The sequence below is a fragment of the Pleurodeles waltl genome, chromosome 7, assembly GCF_031143425.1.
Source record: "Pleurodeles waltl isolate 20211129_DDA chromosome 7, aPleWal1.hap1.20221129, whole genome shotgun sequence".
Lineage (NCBI taxonomy): Eukaryota > Metazoa > Chordata > Amphibia > Caudata > Salamandridae > Pleurodeles > Pleurodeles waltl.
In genome coordinates, this window is record NC_090446.1 from 1,433,078,155 (window position 1) to 1,433,101,521 (window position 23,367).

The window sequence follows — 23,367 nt, forward strand, 5'->3', positions numbered from 1 at the left end:
AGCGGTGCTTAGCCATGGCGGTTCTGATACGGACATTGGTGTGTGGCATGATGATCTCTACACTGGGCATTGGTGTGTGGCATGACGATCTCTACACTGGGCATTGGTGTGTGGCATGACGATCTCTACACTGAGCATTGGTGTGTGGCATGACATTGTCTACAATGGGCATTGGTGGGTGGCATGACGTTCCATCATTGCCCAGCGGGGCTGTGGTATCCGACCCCTCCTGGGCACTGACTCTGGGAGTGGTCTCCTGACCAGTGACGATACTTGGGCCCTCCTGGGCTGTGACTCTGGCGGTGGTCTCCTGACCAGTGACGATACTTGGGCCCTCCTGGGCTGTGACTTCGGCGGTGGTTTCTGGACCAGTGACGATACTTGGGCTCTCCTGGGCTGTGACTCCGGCGGTGGCGGTGGTCTCTGGACCAGTGACGATACTTGGGCCCTCCTGGGCTGTGACTCAGGCGGTGGTTTCTCGACCAGTGACGATACTTGGGCCATCCTGGGCTGTGACTCTGGCGGTGGTCTCCTGACCAGTGACGATACTTAGGCCCTCCTGGGCTGTGACTCTGGCGGTGGTCTCCTGACCAGTGATGATACTTGGGCCCTCCTGGGCTGTGACTCTGGCGGTGGTCTCCTGACCAGTGATGATACTTGGGCCCTCCTGGGCTGTGACTCCGGCGGTGGCGGTGGTCTCTGGACCAGTGACGACGGTGCTGGCGGTTGTGTCTGGACCGCCGGAAATGATGGCGCACTTCTCCGCCGTGACACTCACAACAGGCTGGGCAGACTTCCTCTGGACCTTCCCCACCTTTGTTGGAGTTACAGCTGACTCACCAATCCCCTTCAAACCCATGTCACTTGTCCCACCAGGAGTCTTAAAACGGTCCCGTCGTCCACTCTCCAATTTTAGAGCCTTTACAGGGGGTGGGCTGCCAGTGCCTTGGCTCTGGGTCCTACTGCCTGCCCTGGTGGCCGGTGCTCTCCACAAGCCTTCAACACGCACCACTGGTACTGGAAGGCTTTTTGGCTGAGGCGCTACGACGGGACTGATGAAATGGAGGGGGGGCAAAAAGGTCAATTTTACATAGGGACAGTGTAGGAAAGTCTGGAGGCTCCAGGTTAATAAGTAATGAAAGAATCCAAATATAATCCAAGGAAAACGGTGTAGTCACTTTATTCAAAATAAAGATCCACGACGGCAGGCAGCACCCTGTCAAGTCCCAAGCCAGTGACCAACTGTCAAGAGCTGGCTCTAGAACCTTACAAAGCACTGACACAGTCATGGAACAAAACACAACAAAATAGAACAGGAGTGTTAAAGGGAAAGAACATATTATTACAGACAGTTTCTGACGGACACTGGGATGGGTAGCTGGAGGGGGTCTGGGAGTGGAGGAAGAGGAGGTGGATGTAGGAGGTGTCACTTTAGGTGTTTTGGGTGCAGGTGCAGGTACTGGAGGCTGTCGTGAGGTGGCTGGATGTTGGGTGAGTGATTGCCGGCGTTTGTGTACTATGGGAGGGGGCGTCACAGACACACTGGGAGAGGACACAGGGGACGTGTAAATGACCAGAGTGAATGCCCTCCAAGAATGCATTACCATGTTGCAACTCTCGTTCTACACCCTGGATGGCATTCACAATGGTAGACTGCCCAACAGTGAGTGACCTGAGGAGGTCAATGGCCTCCTCACTGAGGGCAGCAGGGGTAACTGGGGCAGGGCCTGAGGTGCCTGGGGCGAAGGTGATGCCCACTGTAGGAGGCTGGACTGGCTTGTAGTGGGTACCAAGAGGTACTTACACCTTGCACCAGGCCCAGGTATCCCTTATTAGTGTAGAGGGGTGTCTAGCAGCTTAGGCTGATAGAAAAGGTAGCTTAGCAGAGCAGCTTAGGCTGAACTAGGAGACGAGTGAATCTCCTACAGTACCACTAGTGCCATGTGCACAATATCATAAGAAAATACAATACACAGATATACTAAAAATAAAGGTACTTTATTTTTATGACAATATGCCAAAGTATGTCAGTGAGTACCCTCAGTATGAGGATAGCAAATATACACAAGATATATGTACACAATACCAAAATATGCAGTAATAGCAATAGAAAACAGTGCAAACAATGTATAGTCACAATAGAATGCAATGGGGGCACATAGGGATGTGGCAACACAAACCATATACTCTAGAAGTGGAATGCGAACCACGAATGGACCCCAAACCTATGTGACCTTGTAGAGGGTCACTGGGTCTGTAAGTAAACAGTGAGGGTAAGAAAAATAGCCCACCCCAAGACCCTGAAAAGTGGGTGCAAAGTGCACCTAAGTTCCCCAAAGAGCACAGAAGTAGTAATAGGGGAATTCTGCAAGGAAGACGAACACCAGCAATGCAACAACAATGGATTTCCTGACGAGAGTACCTGTGGAACAAGGGGACACGGTCCAAAAGTCACAATCAAGTTGGGAGTGGGCAGATGCCCAGGAAATGCCAGCTGTGGGTGCAAAGAAGCTGCCACCGGATAGTAGAAGCTATGGATTCTGCAAGAACGACAAGGGCTAGAAACTTCCCCTTTGGAGGATGGATGTCCCACTTCGTGAAGAGTCGTGCAGAGGTGTTTCCGTGCAGAAAGACTGCAAACAAGCCTTGCTAGCTGCAAGGGTCGCGGTTAGGGTTTTTGGAGGAAAGGCTAGCAACCCCTGGAGGAGCCTATCAGAAGGAGTCTCTGACGTCACCTGCTGGCACTGGCCACTCAGAGCAGTCCAGTGTGCCAGCAGCACCTCTGTTTCCAAGATGGCAGAGGTCTAGAGCACACTGGAGGAGCTCAGGGGAGGTGCTCCCATTTCCTTTGTCCAGTTTCACGCCAGAGCAGGGCTGGGGGATCCCTGAACTGGTGTAGACTGGCTTATGCAGAAATGGGCACCACCTGTGCCCATGAAAGCATTTCCAGAGGCTGGGGGAGGCTACTCCTCCCAAGCCCTAACACCTTTTTCCAAAGGGAGAGGGTGTAACTCCCTCTCTCTGAGGAAGTCCTTTGTTCTGCCTTCCTGGGCCAAGCCTGGCTGGACCCCAGGAGGGCAGAAACCTGTCTGAGGGGTTGGCAGCAGCAGCAGCTGAGGTGAAACCCCGGGAAAGGCAGTTTGGCAGTACCCGGGTCTGTGCTAGAGACTCGGGGGATCATGGAATTGTCTCCCCAATGCCAGGATGGCATTGGGGTGACAATTCCATGATCTTAGACATGTTACATGGCCATGTTCGGAGTTACCATTGTGACGCTATACATATGTTGTGACATATGTATAGTGCACGTGTGTAATGGTGTCCCCGCACTCACAAAGTCCGGGGAATTTGCCCTGAACAATGTGGGGGCACCTTGGCTAGTGCCAGGGTGCCCACACACTAAGTAACTTAGCACCCAACCTTTACCAGGTAAAGGTTAGACATATATGTGACTTATAAGTTACTTAAGTGCAGTGGTAAATGGCTGTGAAATAACGTGGACGTTATTTCACTCAGGCTGCAGTGGCAGGTCTGTGTAAGAATTGTCAGAGCTCCCTATGGGTGGCAAAAGAAATGCTGCAGCCCATAGGGATCTCCTGGAACCCCAATACCCTGGGTACCTCAGTACCATATACTAGGGAATTATAAGGGTGTTCCAGTATTCCAATGTAAATTGGTGAAATTGGTCACTAGCCTGTTAGTGACACTTTGGAAAGAAATGAGAGAGCATAACCACTGAGGAGCTGCCCTCGCCCACCGTCCCACTGGTGCATTCAGAGTCCGTGGTGTGGCCCTCCATGGCCATGTGGGATGCAGCTCCCTCGTGCTCCGGTGCCACTGTACCTCCGCCTGATGATGCTGATGTACAAAAGGACATGGAGAGCAGGAAAAGGGGGGAGACAGAAGAAAGACAGGTTGAGTGCATGGCTTACCGCTACCGTTGGCGGACAAGACAGACGCAGCAGCCCCCTGCATAACGCCGTGCTTCTGCCCTCTGTACATGCAATTTCTGGGATATGGCCTACATGGCAATGGTGGATATCTGCGCACATGGATGCCACAGGGGCAACTATACCTCAACTTGGCACTCTGCTGAGGTGGGGTTGAGTGCCACATGGCCTACATTACGGAGGGGCCTTGCCTACCGAACTCGCCCTGGCGTAGGGACACCCACAGCCCACCTCCCCCACCCAGACACCTCCACTGCACGCAAAGTCCGCAGAATGAGGTTGTACTCACCCCCTTGTGTCTGCTGTGATGTCCTCAAGCGCCCATCCAACTCCGGGTAGGCCACCGCCAGGATCCAGAACATCAGGGGGGTCATGGTGCGACGGGCACCCCTCCCACGTTGGGAGGCCATCCCCAGCTGAGCCTCCGCCGTCTTCTTGCTGCAAAGGCGAATGTCCTCCCATCTCTTCCGGCAGTGGGTGCCCCGTGTCTCGTGGGCCCCCAGGGTCCGGACCTCCTTGGCGATGGCACGCCAAATGTCCCTCTTCTGGTGGGCGCTGACCTACATGACATGCACAAGGAAAGAGGTACAGTCATTACCAACTGCACCGTTGTTGTGAGTGGCCCCCTCCCTACTCTGGCCATGTGGCCCATTCATTCCCATGCATTACTGTTCTTAGAACTCTGCCCCCTTCCCTCTTCCACCCAGCCCTCTCCACCCAGGCCTAGCCCATACAACTTGCTCCCTTTGTACTAACCTGTTGGTCTGGAGGACCGTAGAGTAGCCTGTACTGGGGGAGGACCCCATCCACAAGTTTCTCCATCTCCTGTGCAGTGAAGGCAGGGGCCCTTTCCCCAGACGCAGCAGCCATCGTCGCTTCCAGACCGAGGTCACAGCAGCACTAGCAGTGTAGGTCCTCTCCTGTCGAAGGTCAGGTATCTAGTGATTGAACAGATAGAAAATGGCGGTGACGTCCGCGGCGGTGACATCCGCGGCGGTGCGCACCATCACCGCCGGCGCACCTGTTCATTGGCTCCTGGGACCCATAGGGTCCAATGTTAACCAATGCAGCATTGCGCCGCGACGGTGTGCAACGCCAGCACAGTTACCCTACAATCCCATTGTACAAGTTTAGAGGTCAGGCAGCCGCCATTTCATGGGGCCACATGGCTTCATTTACTATTGCGTCACACATAGCTAGGCCTACACTCAACACACATACAGGAAGGGTTTTGTGTCTGGTGTAGTCTTGTGTGTAACTGTGGGTACATACCTAGAGGAATAGTGACTGGTTCTTTGCTGTTGTCCTTCGTAGGCACCGTCAGCTGGGACATATGAGAAGATGGCGGAATCCTCCGGTGTACCGACCGCTGGTGGACCTGTTGACAATGGAAGAAAGACATGTCATCGTCACCTTCTGGTTTGACGGTGCCTCAATCCAGGAACTATGTACCCAGTTGGAGCCAGACCTGATGTCACCGATCCGCCATCCGACTGGAATCCCCCCTGACGTGCAGGTGCTGTCAGTGCTCCATTTCCTTGCAATTGGGTCTTTTCAGACAACTGTGGCCATGGCATCAGGGATGTCCCAGCCTATGTTTTCCAACGTCTTGTCCAGAGTGTTGTCTGCCCTGCTGAAAAACGTAAGGAGATACATGATTTTCCCTCAGGTGGAGGATTTACCTACAGTGAAAGGTGACTTCTATGCCCTTGGACATATCCCCAACATCATAGGTGCCATTGATGGGACCCATGTAGCTCTGGTCCACCCCGCAGGAGTGAACAGGTGTACAGGAACAGGAAGAGTTATCATTCCATGAATGTCCAGATGGTCTGTTTGGCAGACCAGTACATCTCGCAGGTAAATGCTATGTTCCCGGGCTCTGTGCATGACACCTACATCCTGCGGAATAGCAGCATCCCTGATATGATGGGTCAACTCCAGAGGCACCGTGTATGGCTATTGGGGTTACCCCAACCTTTCCTGGCTATTGACCCCAGTGAGAAATCCAAGGACCAGGGCAGAGGAACGGTACAATGATGCCCATGGGCAGACTAGGAGGGTTATCGAACGCACCTTCGGCCTCCTTAAGGCCAGGTTCAGGTGCCTCCATATGACAGGTGGATCCCTATTCTACTCACCGAAGAAGGTGTGCGACATCATCGTCGCCTGCTCCATGCTCCACAATTTGGCATTGCGACGCCAGGTGCCTTTTCTGCAGGAGGATGATCCAGATGACGGTGTTGTAGCAGCTGCGGAGCCTTTGGAGCCTGTGGACAGTGATGAGGATGAAGCTGAGGAAGAAGAAAACGACAACAGGGAGTCAGTCATACAGCAATATTTCCAGTGACACACAGGTGAGAACATTTTCTGGTTTAACATTACATTAACTTTCACACGTCTACCTCTATCCTGTACCTCCATTTCAATCACTATTTGTTAATTGAGTTGTACCCTTCCATTTCAGTTTCACAAGTGTGGTAACCTACGTGTCAACTGCTTGCATCCTTCAAGGGCTTGTGATGTGTGACATAGGTATATTAGCCTTACAATGGGTAACCCATTATGACACTGTAATTGATAATACAAAGTACCAAATCATAGACTTACTGCAGATTTTTTTGTGTTTCAAGGGTGTTTATTTAAGTGCTCCAAAAATGAAGGGGGGGTTGTAAACCGGTGATGGGGGATGGTGGAGGAATGTCCATGGCAGAGTCCAGTCTATTAGTCTCACAGGCGCACTGCCCATCTGGGCATAGGAAGTGGAGCTGGGGCAGTTCGAATATGGACAGGGTAACAAAGTGGGACAGTGGGAGGACAATCAGGGTGGTCTTATTTCCTGGCGCCGGCGGAGGCGGTGGGCAGTTCATCGTCCTGGCTAGTGTCAGGGGCCCCTTGGAGTGCCACGGTGTCCCTCAAGGTCTTTTGAATGTCCTTCAGCACCCCTACGATGGTGCCCAGGGCCTATGGTCCTGAGCTCCTCCCTGAACCCCAAATACTGCTCCTCCTGCAGACGCAGGGTCTTCTGCAACTTGTCCAGGACCGTCGCCATCGTCTCCTGGGAGTGGTGGTATGCTCCCATGGTGGAGGAGAGGGCCTCGTGGAGAGTTGGTTCTCTTGGCCTGTCCTCCCTCTGTCGCACAGCAGCCCTCCCAGTTCTCCGGTGTTCCTATGCCTCCACCCCCTGGACCGTGTGCCCACTACCACTGCCCCCAGGTCCCTGTTGTTGTTGGGGGGGTGGGTTACCCTGGGTGCCCTGTAGTGGTGGACACACCACTGATTGACCTGTCCTGGGTAGGGAGGTTTGGGCCCGCTGGGTGGGTGCTGTGCTGGTGTTACCAGAGGGTGGAAGGTCGTTGTTGGGCTGTGCCTGTGCAAGGGGAACCGACTGTCCTGAGGCCCACGATGGTCCGGGCTGGTCATCAAGATCCAGTAGGGCAGAGCTGCTCTTGTCACTGTGGGCCTCTTCTGGGGGTGGAGTGGTGTTGTCTGGACCCTCTGGTGTGGTGACGGTCCTTCGGGTTCCTGCAGGGGTATGAGAACATGATTATTGCATGTGTGTGTGTAATGGTGTGCAATGGGTGGGTGTGCGTGAACCCCAGTGCAACCATTCCTGTGAGGGGGCTTGTGTGATGATGGTTGGGGGGGTGTTCTGGGTATGTGCAGTGAGCATGCTTTAGTGCTGGGTGACCATGCTTAGTTGAGTCATGCACGGCTTGGTGTTGGGATGGGTGGTTGGTGTCATGGGTACATTAGTGAGGAGTTGTAGTGATAGGGGAGGGTGTGAGGGTGGGGGTGTGTGACAGCATGCATATGACAGTTAAGATTTGACTTACCAGTGTCCCGTCCTCCACCGACTCCTCCCAGGCCCTCAGGATGCAAGATGGTCAAGATGGTCAAGACTTGCTCCTCCCATGTTGTTAGTTGTGGGGGAGGAGGTGGGGGTCCGCCGCCAGTCCGCTGCACCGCGATGTTGTGCCTGGAGACCGTGGAACGCACCTTGTAAAGAAATGGCTCCCTGTTGCAGTTACCCCCCACTTTTTGCCTGATACTGATGCTGACTTGACTGAGAAGTGTGCTGGGACCCTGCTAACCAGGCCCCAGGACCAGTGTTCTTTCACCTAAAATGTACCATTGTCTCCACAATTGGCACAACCCTGGCACCCAGGTAAGTCCCTTGTAACTGGTACCCCTGGTACCAAGGGCCCTGATGCCAGGGAAGGTCTCTAAGGGCTGCAGCATGTCTTATGCCACCCTAGGGACCCCTCACTCAACACAGACACACTGCTTGCCAGCTTGTGTGTGCTGGTGGGGAGAAAACAAGTAAGTCGACATGGCACTCCCCTCAGGGTGCCATGCCATCCTCACACTGCCTGTGGCATAGGTAAGTCACCCCTCTAGGAGGCCTTACAGCCCTAAGGCAGGGTGCACTATACCACAGGTGAGGGCATAGGTGCATGAGCACTATGCCCCTACAGTGTCTAAGCAAAACCTTAGACATTGTAAGTGCAGGGTAGCCATAAGAATATATGGTGTGGGAGTCTGTCAAAAACGAACTCCACAGCTCCATAATGGCCTCACTGAATACTGGGAAGTTTAGTATCAAACTTCTCAGAATAATAAACCCACACTGGTGCCAGTGTTGGATTTATTACAAAATGCACACAGAGGGCATCTTAGAGATACCCCCTGTATTTTACCCAATTGTTCAGTGCAGGACTGACTGGTGTGTGCCAGCCTGCTGCTGAGAGACGAGTTTCTGACCCCATGTGGTGAGGGCCTTTGTGCTCTCTGGGGACAGAAACAAAAGCCTGCTCTGGGTGGAGGTGCTTCACACTTCCCCCCTGCAGGAACTGTAACACCTAGCAGTGAGCCTCAAAGGCTCAGGCTTCGTGTTACAAAGCCCCAGGGCATTCCAGCTAGTGGAGATGCCCGCCCCCTGGACCCAGCCCCCACTTTTGGCGGCAAGTCCAGGAGAGATAATGAGAAAAACAAGGAGGAGTCACTGGCCAGTCAGGACAGCCCCTAAGGTGTCCTGAGCTGAGGTGACTCTGACTTTTAGAAATCCTCCATCTTGCAGATGGAGGATTCCCCCAATAGGGATAGGAATGTGACCCCCTCCCCTTGGGAGGAGGCACAAAGAGGGTGTACCCACCCTCAGGGCTAGTAGCCATTGGCTACTAACCCCCCAGACCTAAACACGCCCTTAAATTTAGTATTTAAGGGCTCCCCTGAACCTAAGAATTTAGATTCCTGCAACTTACCTGAAGAAGAGGACTGCTGAGCTGAGAACCCCTGCAGAAGAAGAAAGAAGACACCAACTGCTTTGGCCCCAGTCCTACCGGCCTGTCTCCTGCCTTCCAAAGAAACCTGCTCCAGCGACGCTTTCCCAAGGACCAGCGACCCCTGAATCCTCAGAGGACTGCCCTGCTTCAAGAAAGACAAGAAACTCCCGAGGACAGCGACACTGCTCCAAAAGAACTGCAACTTTGTTTCAAGAAGCAGATTTAAAGACCCCTGCAAATCCCCGTAAGAAGCGTGAGACTTGAAACACTGCACCCGGCGACCCCGACTCGACTGGTGGAGAATAAACAACTCAGGGAGGACCCTCCGGCGACTTTGAGACCGTGAGTAACCAAAGTTGTCCCCCCTGAGCCCCCACAGCGACGCCTGCAGAGGGAATCCCGAGGCTCCCCCTGACCGCGACTGCCTGATCCTAAAGTCCCGACGGCTTGAAAAGACCCTGCACCCGCAGCCCCCAGCACCTGAAGGAACGGAACTTCTGTACAGGAGTGACCCCCAGGAGGCCTTCTCCCTTGCCCAGGTGGTGGCTACCCCGAGGAGCCCCCCCCTTGCCTGCCTGCACCGCTGAAGAGACCCCTTGGTCTCCCATTGAAATCTTCAGAGAACCCGACGCTTGTTTACACACTGCACCCGGCCGCCCCCGCGCTGCTGAGGGTGTACTTTTTGTGTGGACTTGTGTCCCCCACGGTGCCCTACAAAACCCCCCTGGTCTGCCCTCCGAAGACCTGCTGGCAGACTGGAACCGGGGCACCCCCTTCTCTCCATTGAAGCCTATGCGTTTTGGGCACCTCTTTAACCTTTGCACCTGACCGGCCCTGAGCTGCTGGTGTGATAACTTTGGGGTTGCTCTGAACCACCAACGGTGGGCTACCTTGGACCCAAAACTGAGACCTGTAAGTGATTTACTTACCTGTTAAAAATAACAATACTTTACCTCCCCCAGGAACTGTGAAAATTGCAGTGTGTCCACTTTTAAAACAGCTATTTGTGTTTTATGTAAAAAGTATAAGTGCTACTGTAATTATTCAAAGTTCCCAAAGTACTTACCTGCAATACCTTTCAAATGAGATATTACATGTAGAATTTGAACCTGTGGTTCTTAAAATAAACTAAGAAAATATATTTTTCTATAACAAAACCTTTTGGCTGGATTTGTCTCTGAGTGTGTGTTTCTCATTTATTGCCTGTGTGTATGTACAACAAATGCTTAACACTACTCCTTTGATAAGCCTACTGCTCAACCACACTACCACAAAATAGAGCATTAGTATTATCTCTTTTTGCCACTATCTTACCTCTAAGGGGAACCCTTGGACTCTGTGCATGCTATTCCTTACTTTGAAATAGCACATACAGAGCCAACTTCCTACACACCTTCCCCCGTAGGTCGTTCCACCTCTTCCTGATGTCCTCCCTATTTCTTGGATGCTGTACCACGGCGTTCACCCTGTCCACTAATCTGCGCCATAACTCCATCTTCCTGGCTATTGATGTGTGCTGTACCTATGAGCCAAATAGCTGTGGCTCTACCCAGACGATTTCCTCCACCATGACCCTGAGCTCACCTCGGAGAAGCGGGGGTGTCTTTGGCGTGCCATAGGGTGGTGTGGGTGAAGTGTGGGGTGGTGTATGTGGTGATGAGTGTGGTGAGTGTAGTGGTATGTGGTGTTTTGTGCGTGGATGTTGTGTGGGTGATGCTGTGGTGTGCCTCTGTGTGATGAGGTTGTCAATTGCTGTGCTCTGTCTCTGGCCTTCTCTCAGAATTTCTGGTCGTAGGTGTTTGTGGGTGATGTGGGTGTGTATTTTATATTGTGTTGGGTGTGTGGGAGTGGTGTGTGTATGTGTATCAGGTGTGTGTATTTGGATTTGGCCAATGTAGCGGTGTTTTGTAGATGTGTGTGTATTTTGAGCGCGGCGGTGTGTACCGCCAATGGAATACCGCGGTTGAATGACCGCCGCGTGGATTCGTGGGTCGTAATAGCATGGGCGTGTTTCTGTTGCCGTGGAGGTTACCACATGTTTATCGCTGACCTTTGGTGTGGCGGTGTTGTGTGGGTGTCTGAATTTCAGCTGATTCCGTGATGTGTGTCATAATAGCTGTGGCGGTGTACCGCGGCAGCGGCGGTGTATTGGCGGTCTTCTGCACGGCGGTAAGCGCCTTATACCGCCAATGTTGTAATGAACCCCTATATTTGCATCTGCTAAATTCTGAGTCAGTACAGATGAATTAGTTACTGTGGGTCTGAAGATTGTACAGCCAAGAGGAAAAAATATTCTTTGCAAGAGTCTCCCAGGGTGACAGCGAGCATGATCCTGCATCAGTACTCGAAAGGCATGACTATCATAGCCATGATGTATGTTTGGTTTGCCTGATCTGTCCAGGAGAGTGTCAAGTGTTACATTCCAGTCTCCTCTAAGGATGACTGTAGACGCACCAAAGGATGGCAGTAGCCTCCTGATTAAGGAGTGAAGTGCAGTCATAGTCATCTGCAGGGCATACACAGAGCCCACTATACCATTTGCCCCTTGTATAAAGCTTTGGCTAAACATGTAGCTGTCTTTGGTGTCTCTTCAAATTTAGAGGAGTCCGTTCATGAGGTTTTTATGGAGAAATATATCAATGCCATGTTGTCTAGGTGGGTCACACATCTCAGCCTGACCTTGTGATGTGGTCGGATGCTAGTTTGTAGGACGCAGCCCACCAAGTCCCTCTAAAGTTGGGACAGGTGGGTTTCCTTATGGAGGTCAATATAGAGAGATGTTGTTGACCCAAGCAGGTGAGGAATTTCTTAAGTTTGTTAAAGTGCATTAAGCAAAGCACATTGAGAGAAAATACTCTCAAGGGTCTTTATGTTAGGAGTGTCTCATAGTGCTGAAAGTAGCTGTACAGTCACAATGGCAAATCTCAGAGGAGGGAGGTAAACTAGCAAGCCAGGGGCTGCAGAAGTAAGGGGTTCGAAGGTGGGATGGATCACTTAGGAGGCACTGGGAGTATTGTTGGGCAGGTGAGGATGTGGCAGGATGGATGGTTTGGAAAATGGTGATACCAGGGTCACCCAGTAATAGTTATGATGCCTGAAGTTGGGATAAGTCCCAGGTCTATGTGCGGGATTCCGATAAACCCAAGAACTGAACCTGTAAATGGACATGAGTGAGTAGGTGCTGGTAGTGAGGGGAGTGGAACAGTCCGCCAAGAAGAGACCCAGTTTTGTCCACTTGTCAAAAGCAGCAAGCAGTAGGAGAATCAGCCAAAGAAAGTTGGAGTAGGAATAGATTCTGTGGGTGGAGCATGACATATTACGGCCGGGCGGGTCTGCAATCAAATTTGCAACATCAATGCGAACTAGGAACACTGTACCAGGTGGTCCTCAACAACCCCTCGCAATGCTATACAATCAATAAGGGGGAAGAGAGGGGTGAGAGAAGGAAGTGCACATTCATATACTGAACTCAAATATACCCCGGTGCTGTGGGGATGATGGCTGAATCAGGTCTTAAGAGGTGACCTCAATTTACCTCTAAGATGGGCAGTTTTTCCGGATCATGGTGGAGCAGTTTGAGACCACTTCTGAGTGACCGAGTCCCAACGTTTAAGTATCTCCAAGGAAGAGGTGTCCAGTTGTATCATACTATGTTGGGCTGGGAGAAGGGAGTCCGAGATGATCACAGAGGCAGCCGCATCCATGTTGGTTTTGTCCAAGGCATCCAGAAATTATTCCAGCCAGGCCTTTTTGACTCTTTGGCTCATGGTATGCAGATGTTCTGTCTCAAAATATTATGGTTGTGGGTTCTAGTAGGCCATAGTAAATGTTCGTCTTTTTGAGTTGAGGGTAGAGAGCCAGGAATTAACTCCATTTGATGTTACTAGTTGCAGAAAAGGTGATCTAAATAGGTTCCATGCATTGTTGTATCAGTAGTTGGCATCCTGAAGAATTTGTCTAGCATACAGATGCCTCACGTATGTTGATGGCAGTGGTCATTTGGCACTCAGTTGAAGAGGAATCTATGGGCCCAGTGTAATTGAAGTGAGAGGGTAAAGGCAAGATTCATGAGAATGGGGATCAGTGTATCCAGAAGGTGGAAGTCTTTCTCAGTGTGCTCTTGGAGGTCAATGATCATGAAGTGGTTTAGGCGGCTATGTTCTTCCAAGTCACTGACCTTCTGCTGGAGATACCAGGGCCCATATTTATCCTTTTTGACGCTAAACTGCGCTAACGCAGTTTAGCATCAAAAAGTTTAGCGCCGGCTAACGCCATTCTGAAGCGCCATGCGGGCGTCGTATTTATTGAATGGCGTTAGCCGGCGCTAGCAGACCGGCGCTGCCTGGTGTGCGCGAAAAAAAAACACGTACACCAGGCAGCGCCGGCGTAGGGGAAAATGGCATTAGGGCGTCTTAAAATGGGGCAAGTCAGGTTGAGGCAAAAAAATCGCCTCAACCCGATTTGCGCCATTTTTTACGACGCCCAGACGCCATTTACATGACTCCTGTCTTAGTAAAGACAGGAGTCATGCCCCCTTGCCCAATGGCCATGCCCAGGGGACTTATGTCCCCTGGGCATGGTTATTGGGCATAGTGGCATGTAGGGGGGCACAAATAAGGCCCCCCTATGCCACAAAAAAAATATTTAAAAAAATATATATATACTTACCTGAACTTACCTGAATGTCCCTGGGGTGGGTCCCTCCATCCTTGGGGGTCCTCCTGGGGTGGGCAAGGGTGGCAGGGGGGTCCCTGGAGGCAGGGGAGGGCACCTCTGGGCTCATTTTGAGCCCACAGGTCCCTTAACGCCTGCCCTGACCCAGGCGTTAAAAAGAGGCGCAAATGTGGGGTTTTTTGCCCCGCCCACTGCCGGGTGTGATTTTTGCCCGGGAGTATAAATACGACGCATTTGCGTCGGAGTCATTTTTTAAGACGGGAACGCCTACCTTGCATCTCATTAACGCAAGGAAGGCGTTCACGCCAAAAAATGACGCTAACTCCGTGCACTTTGGCGCTTGACGCGTCTAACGCCAAAGTATAAATATGGCGTTAGTTTTGCGCCGAATTTGCATCGAAAAAAACAACGCAAATTCGGCGCAAACGGAGTATAAATATGCCCCCAGATATCTCTACCCAAGTCTTCCAGTGCATTTAGTCAAGATTCAATGTCCATCTGCCACCCCTCAATTGTAGTTAGTCTGGTCTGAAAGGTGTTAATGTCACTTTGCAGGAATTGTACTTCCAAGTTCATTATGGTGACCACTGAGGACGTCTGAGCAAGAGAGAATTTGATATCAGCCAGCTTCAGGACTGTCAAATGCCTACTCTGGAGGAGCAAGGAGTCGGGGCGTTCAGTAGTCGGTGTCTTGACCTGGGCTTCATTCACTATAGCTTCTGGGAATGTAGGCTGATGAGAAGGCTTGGATTTCAACATGGTAGGTGGGCAAGGAAGCCTTAGAGAGTAATACTGTGCAGTACAAGTGAGTCTGACCGTATCAGTGCTGTAAATATCTGTATTCTTTGAGGTACAGACAATGAAGTGTGGCCCGACTCTGCCATTGATAAGTTTTTTATAAGGCTGTTGGAGAGGCACGATTGAAGGGCCTGTTTATAACACAAGGCTACCGATAAGGTAAAGCAGGAGCCGTGCCCTCACAGAGGATTGGGCCCACGTTGATGACTTTACAGAGTGTGTAATTCTGAAGGATCCTAGTCAGTACTACTGTAGGAAACCTGCAGGAGAGGGAGAGAACTTACAGCAATTTTTTGTGTGGGGGTTTGATTGGTACATTATGAGTTTCAGGACTTTCAGGAAGGTGTTGATATAGAGGATTGTCACAATTGATGCAGGCTCTGTCATGGTGTATGTGTGCAACAAAGAAGCAGGACTCACTAATGAAACCAGCAGGGTGAGGGCAATGTAGTAGAACCCTTAGGCAGCAGTGGCTCTATGGATTAGAAAAAAGATTAAGCATCAAACAAGATGGCTACTTTGGGCAGGGTGAGCTCTTCACTGGAGGCCACTAGGACTCCTGTCCTCATAGTAGGTCCTCCAGCTGCTGGTGTCCAATGCAGATTGTGTGTCCTTGCTCGGATCTGGCAGGAGTTTGGAGGGTTGCATATCTGTCTGAGTGACAGCCTCCAAGAGCCTCCCACGTCATGGAGATACATGTGTGTACCCGTTCACTCTGGCACCAGAGCCTGAGCCAAGCAACTCCTGTACTCTCCTGGTCAGTCCATATGCTGGTCCAATCTGTATGGTACTGTTTGGTGTCTGAAGATACTGTTGCATAGGTTCTCATTATCCTAATAAGACTGCTGGATTCGGGTGGCAGAATCACATGTACTGCAGGGGACTGAGTCCGATCCCGCACCATGTGACGGCTATTGGCCTAACCCGGGTTTTGTTCTGGCTAATTAGCCTTGCCCCATCTCCACCCAAGAGCAGGGATAATTGGGGCAACCGGGCACATGAAATAAATGACTCCTCAGGGGAATAGTGGTCACACAGATCTCATCCGTGTTTCTCAATTACATTAGTCTCACATACGCAAGGACAATCAGAGGCAGAGTATAGGTCAATAAGGTTTTATTGTAGTAACTGCATCTTAGCTAATAAGGCATGCATTGCAATGACTAGGACGATGAAGAACAATAGGATTAAAATTGTGACAAGAAGAGTAAAACACAAGAATAATGCTGCCATGTTGTCACTAAGGTCTTTAACGATAGTTCCTACCTAAACTATATCAGAGCACAGCATGTCAAGCTCTAATTCTGCCCTTCAGGTTCCCCCTGGGAAGACATCATCCCTCATACCTGAGCAAGAGACCTGTAGTCTACATAAGCAGCTGCATCGAAGCAATCAGCAATCAGTATACAGGCGTGGTCATCTGGATGGAATCTCCCTCTAACGTGCATGGGTCAAAGTAGTGTTTTTATCATAAAACAGCTGATGTTCCAAGAAAGGATCCCCACGTAAGAGTGTGTATGGTTCTGTGAACATTGGAGACAAAGCATATCACTTTCGTACTGCAGCCTTGAGAAAAGCACCCAGTGAAAGAAATGTCACATTTAAGAATGCAGTGCTGACATAGTCGAAGAACAGCTAGGTTGAAAAAAGAAAACAAGACCACAAATGCGGCAACGGTTAAAATAATATAACAATGCTAAAACAAAACATATCTAGGTTAAAGTGCACAGCTGTAGGCCTAGTTTGCTGAATAACATGTATAAAACTATAGCAAAAATGGCTACACAACAATACCCACTTCAGAGACCTGAAAAACAGATGACACGTTATGACACCTGGCTGTGACCCAGCTCTACAATTCTTTCAGTGTGATCCCGACAAGCAAGTGCCTTTGCTCTAACACCACTGGCCTTGGGTTTATGATGTATAAAGATCATAAATGAAGATTAAAATCCCAAGGAGAATACTATATTGGACTCCAAGGGTGTCTGCATGCCTTACCGGGTCTCACCTAAGTGTTGCCATACAGTTCAAGATTAATAGAAGGTTTGGCAGATGAGCACATACACCCTGCAGAGTCTGCCTCACCAGAACCAAATACGTCCAAGTAACGTGAAGTAGACAGCACAATTATACACTGACTATGACACTCTGATCATATACCCCAACCAAAGGGGAGGTGTGCATTTTTCACACTAAATAGCCTGCCCCACATTGACCATATTCCACTACCCCACCATAGAGACAGAGATCTGTAAAGTTAAATCCCATGCTATAATCTGTGCATTTGTACCCTGAACTGTATGACACACTCAAATGGAGAGAGGGACATTACTGATACACCATGCTTAGCCTGTTACATTTTGATGAGTAACTATCCACCCTAGGGTGAGCCGTGCATCTACACACTGATAGATCAGTCACATGATAAACTTAGATCCCAACCCTGTCAGCTTGGGAGAGTGGGCCCTTCATTTGAAGCATCTGGCACATCATGACTATATAAACCAGAGTAGACAAGTATGGTTCTGTGCACATACACCCTGAAAGCATATTGATAGTATGAAATAGTGACTGTGGGAGTAGACATAAACTCCATTAACAGGGAAGAAGGTAAAGAGTAGAACAAGCCTTAAACTCAAGTGGCATAGGGAAAGATGAAGCGCAGGACATGCCTTCATCCATAGTGGCATGGGAGAAGAATAGGAGGACGACTCATAGTCATGCTCATTCAAATAGCAGAAGATGAAGAGGGTAGCTATTTATTCTCCACTGAAAGGGAAGCTGATTATAATATATAAATAATATGTAATAATATATTATAATAATAATAATAATATATAACATATTATATATTATTATATTATAAAATATATAAATTATTTCTATGAATTGGTCACAATTCTTAAATTGAGTACAGATAGGAGTGTAACAAAGATCAATTTAGGATACTAGCTACGAAGAGAGTAATAATACTGGTGGACAACTCATCTTTGTAGAAGCTTGTGAATTAGATCTGATGAAGGTCTGACCTCCTATCTTATTTTCATCTTTTCCTAAAATGAATGTCTCCTTGTCCTTTGTGGTGTCCTGGTTGACCTTAGCATTGTGAATTTTACAGAAGAGAAGGCAAAACCAAGCATGAAAGGTTTTAGCAGTTGATTTGGATTAGAGCAAATGAATGTTGTACTTTGGCTCTACTGCACCCCCATAGTCATTTAATAAACGTGAAAAATGCTCTCATTGTGAATAGACATATCAGCTCTTGATCCTTTGTGCTATAACCCTAACAGAAAGCTGCACCTGTGTCAAGTTCTTAAGTTTTATTAGGACTTTCAGGACCAGAATTCACAAAGGTAAAGTTAGACCAAACATCTAACTTATATCAAAAGTTGAACTTTACTACTTTTCTGTATTCACACAGGTTAAGTTAGACAAAAAATCTCACTTGGCCCAAAAGTCTAACTGAGGCAAAAAGTCTAACTTTACTGCTTTTTGATATTCACAAAGGTAACGTTAGACTATAAGTCAAACTTTGCTAGTAGTGAAGTTAGACTTTTTATCTAACTTTACTAACAGTAAAATTTGACTTTTGGTCTAACTTCACCTTTGCGAAGACTGAAAAGTAGTAAAGTTAAAATTTTGGTCTAAGTTAGAATTTTATTCTAAGATAGAACTTTGGTCTAACTTTACTTTTCTGAATACTGAAATATTAGAATTATGGTCTAAGTTAGACTTTTGATCTCTCTTTGCTTTTGTGAATCAGGCCCACAGTTTCCTGCCCGCAGTTTATTACTCAGAGTTTTAACATGCAAATAACATTTGGTGAGATAGTTCCCTATTTTTGATCTGCTGTATATTCACACCCCATCATAGTTGATCAAATTAGAAGAAAACTACCCAAAGACCATGAGATAGAGATTATTGAGAACCTATAATTAAATCAGTCCTGCTCAATTGAAAGATGGAATATACCAACAACAAAGGGGGCTGCCTTACACCCACAGGGAGAAAATTCTTAGGCCCTGATTTATACTTTTTGGGGCAAAACTGCACTAAGGCAGTTTTGCACCAAAAGTTTAGCACCGGCTTGCACCATTTCTGTGCACCAGCCTGGAACCATATTTATGGAATGGTGCAAGCCGCTGAAAAGGGTAGGCTAGAGTAAAAAAAAATGACGTTAGTCGGGTGAGGCTGGCGGTATGGAAGAAGGGGGCTTTGCACCCAAAAATGACTCTAAGCAGGTTAGAGTAAAGAAATTACTGTAACCTGCCTAGAGTCATTTTCTGACACAAAACCATCCATACCACATGACTCCTGTCTTAGAATAGACAGGAGTCATGCCCACCACCCCAATGGCCAGCACAGGGGAACAGGGTCCCCCTGGGCATGGCCATTGCACCGTGTGCCATGTATGGGGGCCCATTTCAGGGCCCTCTATGTCACTTTATAAAATAAAATAAAATACTTACCTGTACTTCCCTGGGACAGGGTCCCCCATCCTCCTCAGTCCCTCTGGTGTGGATGGGGGTGTCCCTGGGGCCTGGGGAGGGCACATCTGGGCTTATTCCATGGAAATAGGCCCACAGGTCCCCTAACGCCTGCCCTGACCCAGGTGTTAAAAATGGAGCAAAGTAAGCTTTGCACCATTTTTTTACCCCTCCTCTCTCCTGTGCACCATGTTTGCACGGGAGAATAAGTATGGCTTTAGGGCCATAGAGTAATTTTATGCACAGGAACGCCTACCTTGCATCTCATTAAGACAAGGTAGGTTTCAGCGTCCAAAAAATGACTTTCACTCCATAAATCTGGGGCTAGATGGGTCTAGCGCCAAAGTATAAATATGGAGCTCGTTTTGCACTGAAATATAGTTTTAAAAAAAGACGCTAATTTGGTGCAAACAGAGTATAAATATGCCCCATAGACTCCAAAATCTCCTTATGTCTCTTTTTAAAACATTAGTTTCCACCAGTCAGCACCATAGGAAAGGTGCAGCAGTAATTCTCCCAGCTCATAATTGACCTGACGGCATGCTGCCACACGCAGGGTGCACCAGCACCAGTGAAAATACGGACTGTCTGCAAAGCAGACAGTGCACTTTTTCAAGGGTGCTGGGCAGGATCCGCTCTTTGCCCCACTGCACTCGTTCTCCTTTTCATGGTGGTGAAACCTGCTGAATTCAGCACCACTCTTGCTGATTACAACTAGGACCACTGTCAGCCCATCGGGATCTTGGATCCTGGCGGGGAGGGTGGTAGGTTGGCGGGCCTGCCCCCCCAACCTTCTAATGTAGCGGTCAGACCGCCACAGCTGCAGCGGTCTTACCGCCACTGTAAGTCTGGAGGTTTTGTGACTGCCAAACTTGTGATCTGCCCCTTAGTTTATTTTCTACGATGGATCTTTTAGTGAGATGCCAAGAAAAGTAAAAATTGTGAATATTTAAATTAAGTTATGATTTGTTATGGTATGATATGGTACGAAATGGTATGATATGTTATGTGTATTTGTGTAGTGCACTCACATGGGAGGGAATGCAGAATTAGGTAATAAATAAAACCTAATATTTTGATGATGTTTCAGACAAGAATAATACAATTCATGTTTTAAAAGTAGGAGTATGTAGGTTCATATTGAAAGTGTAATGTGTAATCCCTGCAATAAAAGCTGTGAGTACCTCATTGGCTCATTTATGCCCTCTTTGTTGTGGATATAATTTGATAAATTAGTGTTATAATTATTATGTCTTGCTTATCTGTTTATCCCATTTATAAACATTTCAGTTTAGCTATTTCACCTTTTACTTTAATTTCTTTCCAGGTCCCAGTATAGAGTCAGTGCAACAGAGAGGCAGTGCAAAAGATTGCAACACAAGTTTGCTCTTCCATGCTTTAGAGAGCATTGTTGCTAAGCAATAGAGTACCACCCACATTGACAAACATGTACCCCACAAATGAGTCTTTAATGGAATTAGACATGTCATTAGACATAACAAAGAGGAAGCCTGAAGGAGTTCTCTCTGTGCCTCACAACTTTGTAGAATTTGTGATTTTCTGTTACTGAAGTCTGCTATGATGGATTTTGTTCCTATGATATGGTATCCTGACATCTGCAATACTCTCTCACTCCTCTATCTTGACATCTTGGCACATCTTAGTCTCTAGAAGGATTGACAAATTGGTCCTCAGCATGGAATAGGAAATGTGTTCGAAGACTTTCTGAACCTCTGTCAATGAAAGTTGAAAGAGATGTGCAACGGCACTTGCCATGAACATCAGTGATATATAAATATGTACATTCAGCATGGAAGGAACCAATCTGTGGCATTCCTGCTTAAACTTTATTTTATTTTTTCAGAAAGGCAGACCCTTTAACCTGGCAGTTGATGTTGGCTGTGGCACAGGAGAAAGCACACGTGCCTTGGCTGTTCACTTCCAGAAGGTGTTTGGAATCGACCACAGTGATGCTCAGATCCAAGAGGCCAAATCTGTTGTCTCACCCCCCAATGTGTTCTATTTGTAAGTTAGCATAAACCTTTTTAGGGGTTTCCTTAATAAGTGTAAACATTTATTTTCATCCACGTTGTACCTCAATTATCTCAGTGTTCCTCATACTTGGATCACGGCAACACCAAACATGTTACATCAGTGAAGGTGCAAGAAAGAAGGGAGATTTTGCTAAAAATTGTATCTTGCAAAATTATAAAACCGAAATATTTAACTAAATGGCAGCTACATCCTTATGGGACATTGTTGGAAATATTTGTTTGCTGCAATGAGGCAAAATGTTTCTCAAGGATTTCCATCTTCTGCAGGTGCTGATGTCTCTTCAGACTGGTGGGACTTTATAGTGTATTGACAGTGGATGAACTTTAAATTAAGTGGAATATCCTTATTTCACAAAAAAAGTTAACAGACTGAAGATTTGGGAGATAAATAATCTATTTTAGGACACAGCATTCACATGAAATGACTTTAATCACCTATAAGACCCTGGCCACCAGCCATACCCGGGAGAAGTCGTAAGGTACTGCATTAAGAGAAAATATCTGCTTTATCGCTTGGCGGTCCTCCCAGTGGGTAAACAAGAGAGCCCATGGTGTGGGCCTCAAAAAGATGGGACTTGTCATCTTTGCAGGCTAGCACCTGAAACTGTGTCTCACATATTCTCATTATGCAACAGCACTTTGAGGGATCGCCGCAGGCTACTGCTCCCATTATAGGTACAACATGGGGTTCATATGTGCAGACATGTGGTCCTAAGCTGTCTTAATTCAGATAATCAAAAATCGATTGCCCAAACGGTGAGATATTTGTAGGGAGTGGAGCAAGCTCTGACTGCTATAAACATCCAAGAGCGCAAGGCACATGTCGCTGCTCTCTATCATGGCGCCAAAACAACAACATAGGCACTCTGTGACCTTACAATTTAGAACTAAATGGTAGCTAAAACTGTTATGCACTTTCAGACTCAAGTGTCCGTCTGACAGTGCTTTCATATTGGACGTGTATCGTTGAAATGACCTTTTAGCACTGGGGCAGGCGGGATACCCTGCACTTTAGGATCTGAAGGTCTGCCTTTTTTAATGCAAAATGAGTGCTATATTTGAATTTTAGTGTAATGGCTTTAATGAACTGAGCACTTAATACATTATTACATTACATCCTTTGACTAACACTTCTTGTCGTGTACCAGTCTTATAGGTCCCTTAGATTAAAGGTTATGAAGACATACTAACTTACCCTCTAGGTAGGAAAAATATTTAGAAAGTACATCCAGAGACATCAGGCATTTCTTTAGGCCACTTCACTCTTTTCCCTGAGTTTTCACATAAATAAGTCAGCTGAGCTACTTTAAAATAACACTTTGGAAAGAAAACAAACCAATATACAACAAGTAACATTATGGTTGCAAATATCCCATATAATTTGGGGACAATGAATGGACATAAATAAATGTTATGAAGAGAGGTAACATTTTTTTTCTATTTGTTCCCTTCCTGTTGAGTCTGTTTTAATTAGAATTAGTAACTAAAGGTCTGCTAATGCGAGAGGAAAAATATCTCACTGCATGCTTAGTTCGGTATGAGTAGCCTGCCTGTGCTTACAAGACCAGTCTAAGTCTGAGAGGAGCCAACCTGTAGTCAGCCAAGTTCAAGTTCGTGTGTGCTTGGTTCCAAAATGAGATAAACTAGATGATAATAACAGACTGCTGCTTGTACTTTTCTTATACATTTTTTCTAAAAATAGGTTTTATGAACTCACAAATTAATATTAGGCACATAAATTCAACATGAAATAAATCCTCAAATCTACATGAAATTTTTATGAATACTAATTTTTCATAATTTGTGGCAGGGGCTAGATGCAGAGCATTAGGTACATGGTGTTGACCTAACAACAAATGGTATGATACATAAGTCATGTGTAATGAGCACAGGAAGTATGGGTAGTGGCAAAGCATCCAGGCAATAATAGTAATTTTAAAAAAATAGAATTCTCTGAAACAACATAATAATAAAAGAAATGATGGTAATAAAATATCCTTGTAAACTCCTATAACAATATCCATGCATGTATATCATTTCAAGCATAGTTCACGCTCTGTGGGGGTGTTAAAAAATTATCTCATAATTTTGGCTATTACTATCCTCTTTTGTTTGT

The 23,367-nt window shown here is 47.6% G+C and overlaps 1 protein-coding gene across 1 annotated transcript in view; it reads left to right on the forward strand.

The window, feature by feature from the left end:
- LOC138247427 (putative methyltransferase DDB_G0268948) overlaps positions 1-23,367 on the forward strand; it is a 354,679-nt gene that overhangs the window by 79,144 nt on the left and 252,168 nt on the right. The window contains exon 3 of the mRNA XM_069202058.1: positions 21,062-21,222. Within this exon, the coding sequence (XP_069058159.1) occupies positions 21,062-21,222 (161 nt within the window). The remainder of the gene's footprint in view (positions 1-21,061; positions 21,223-23,367) is intronic.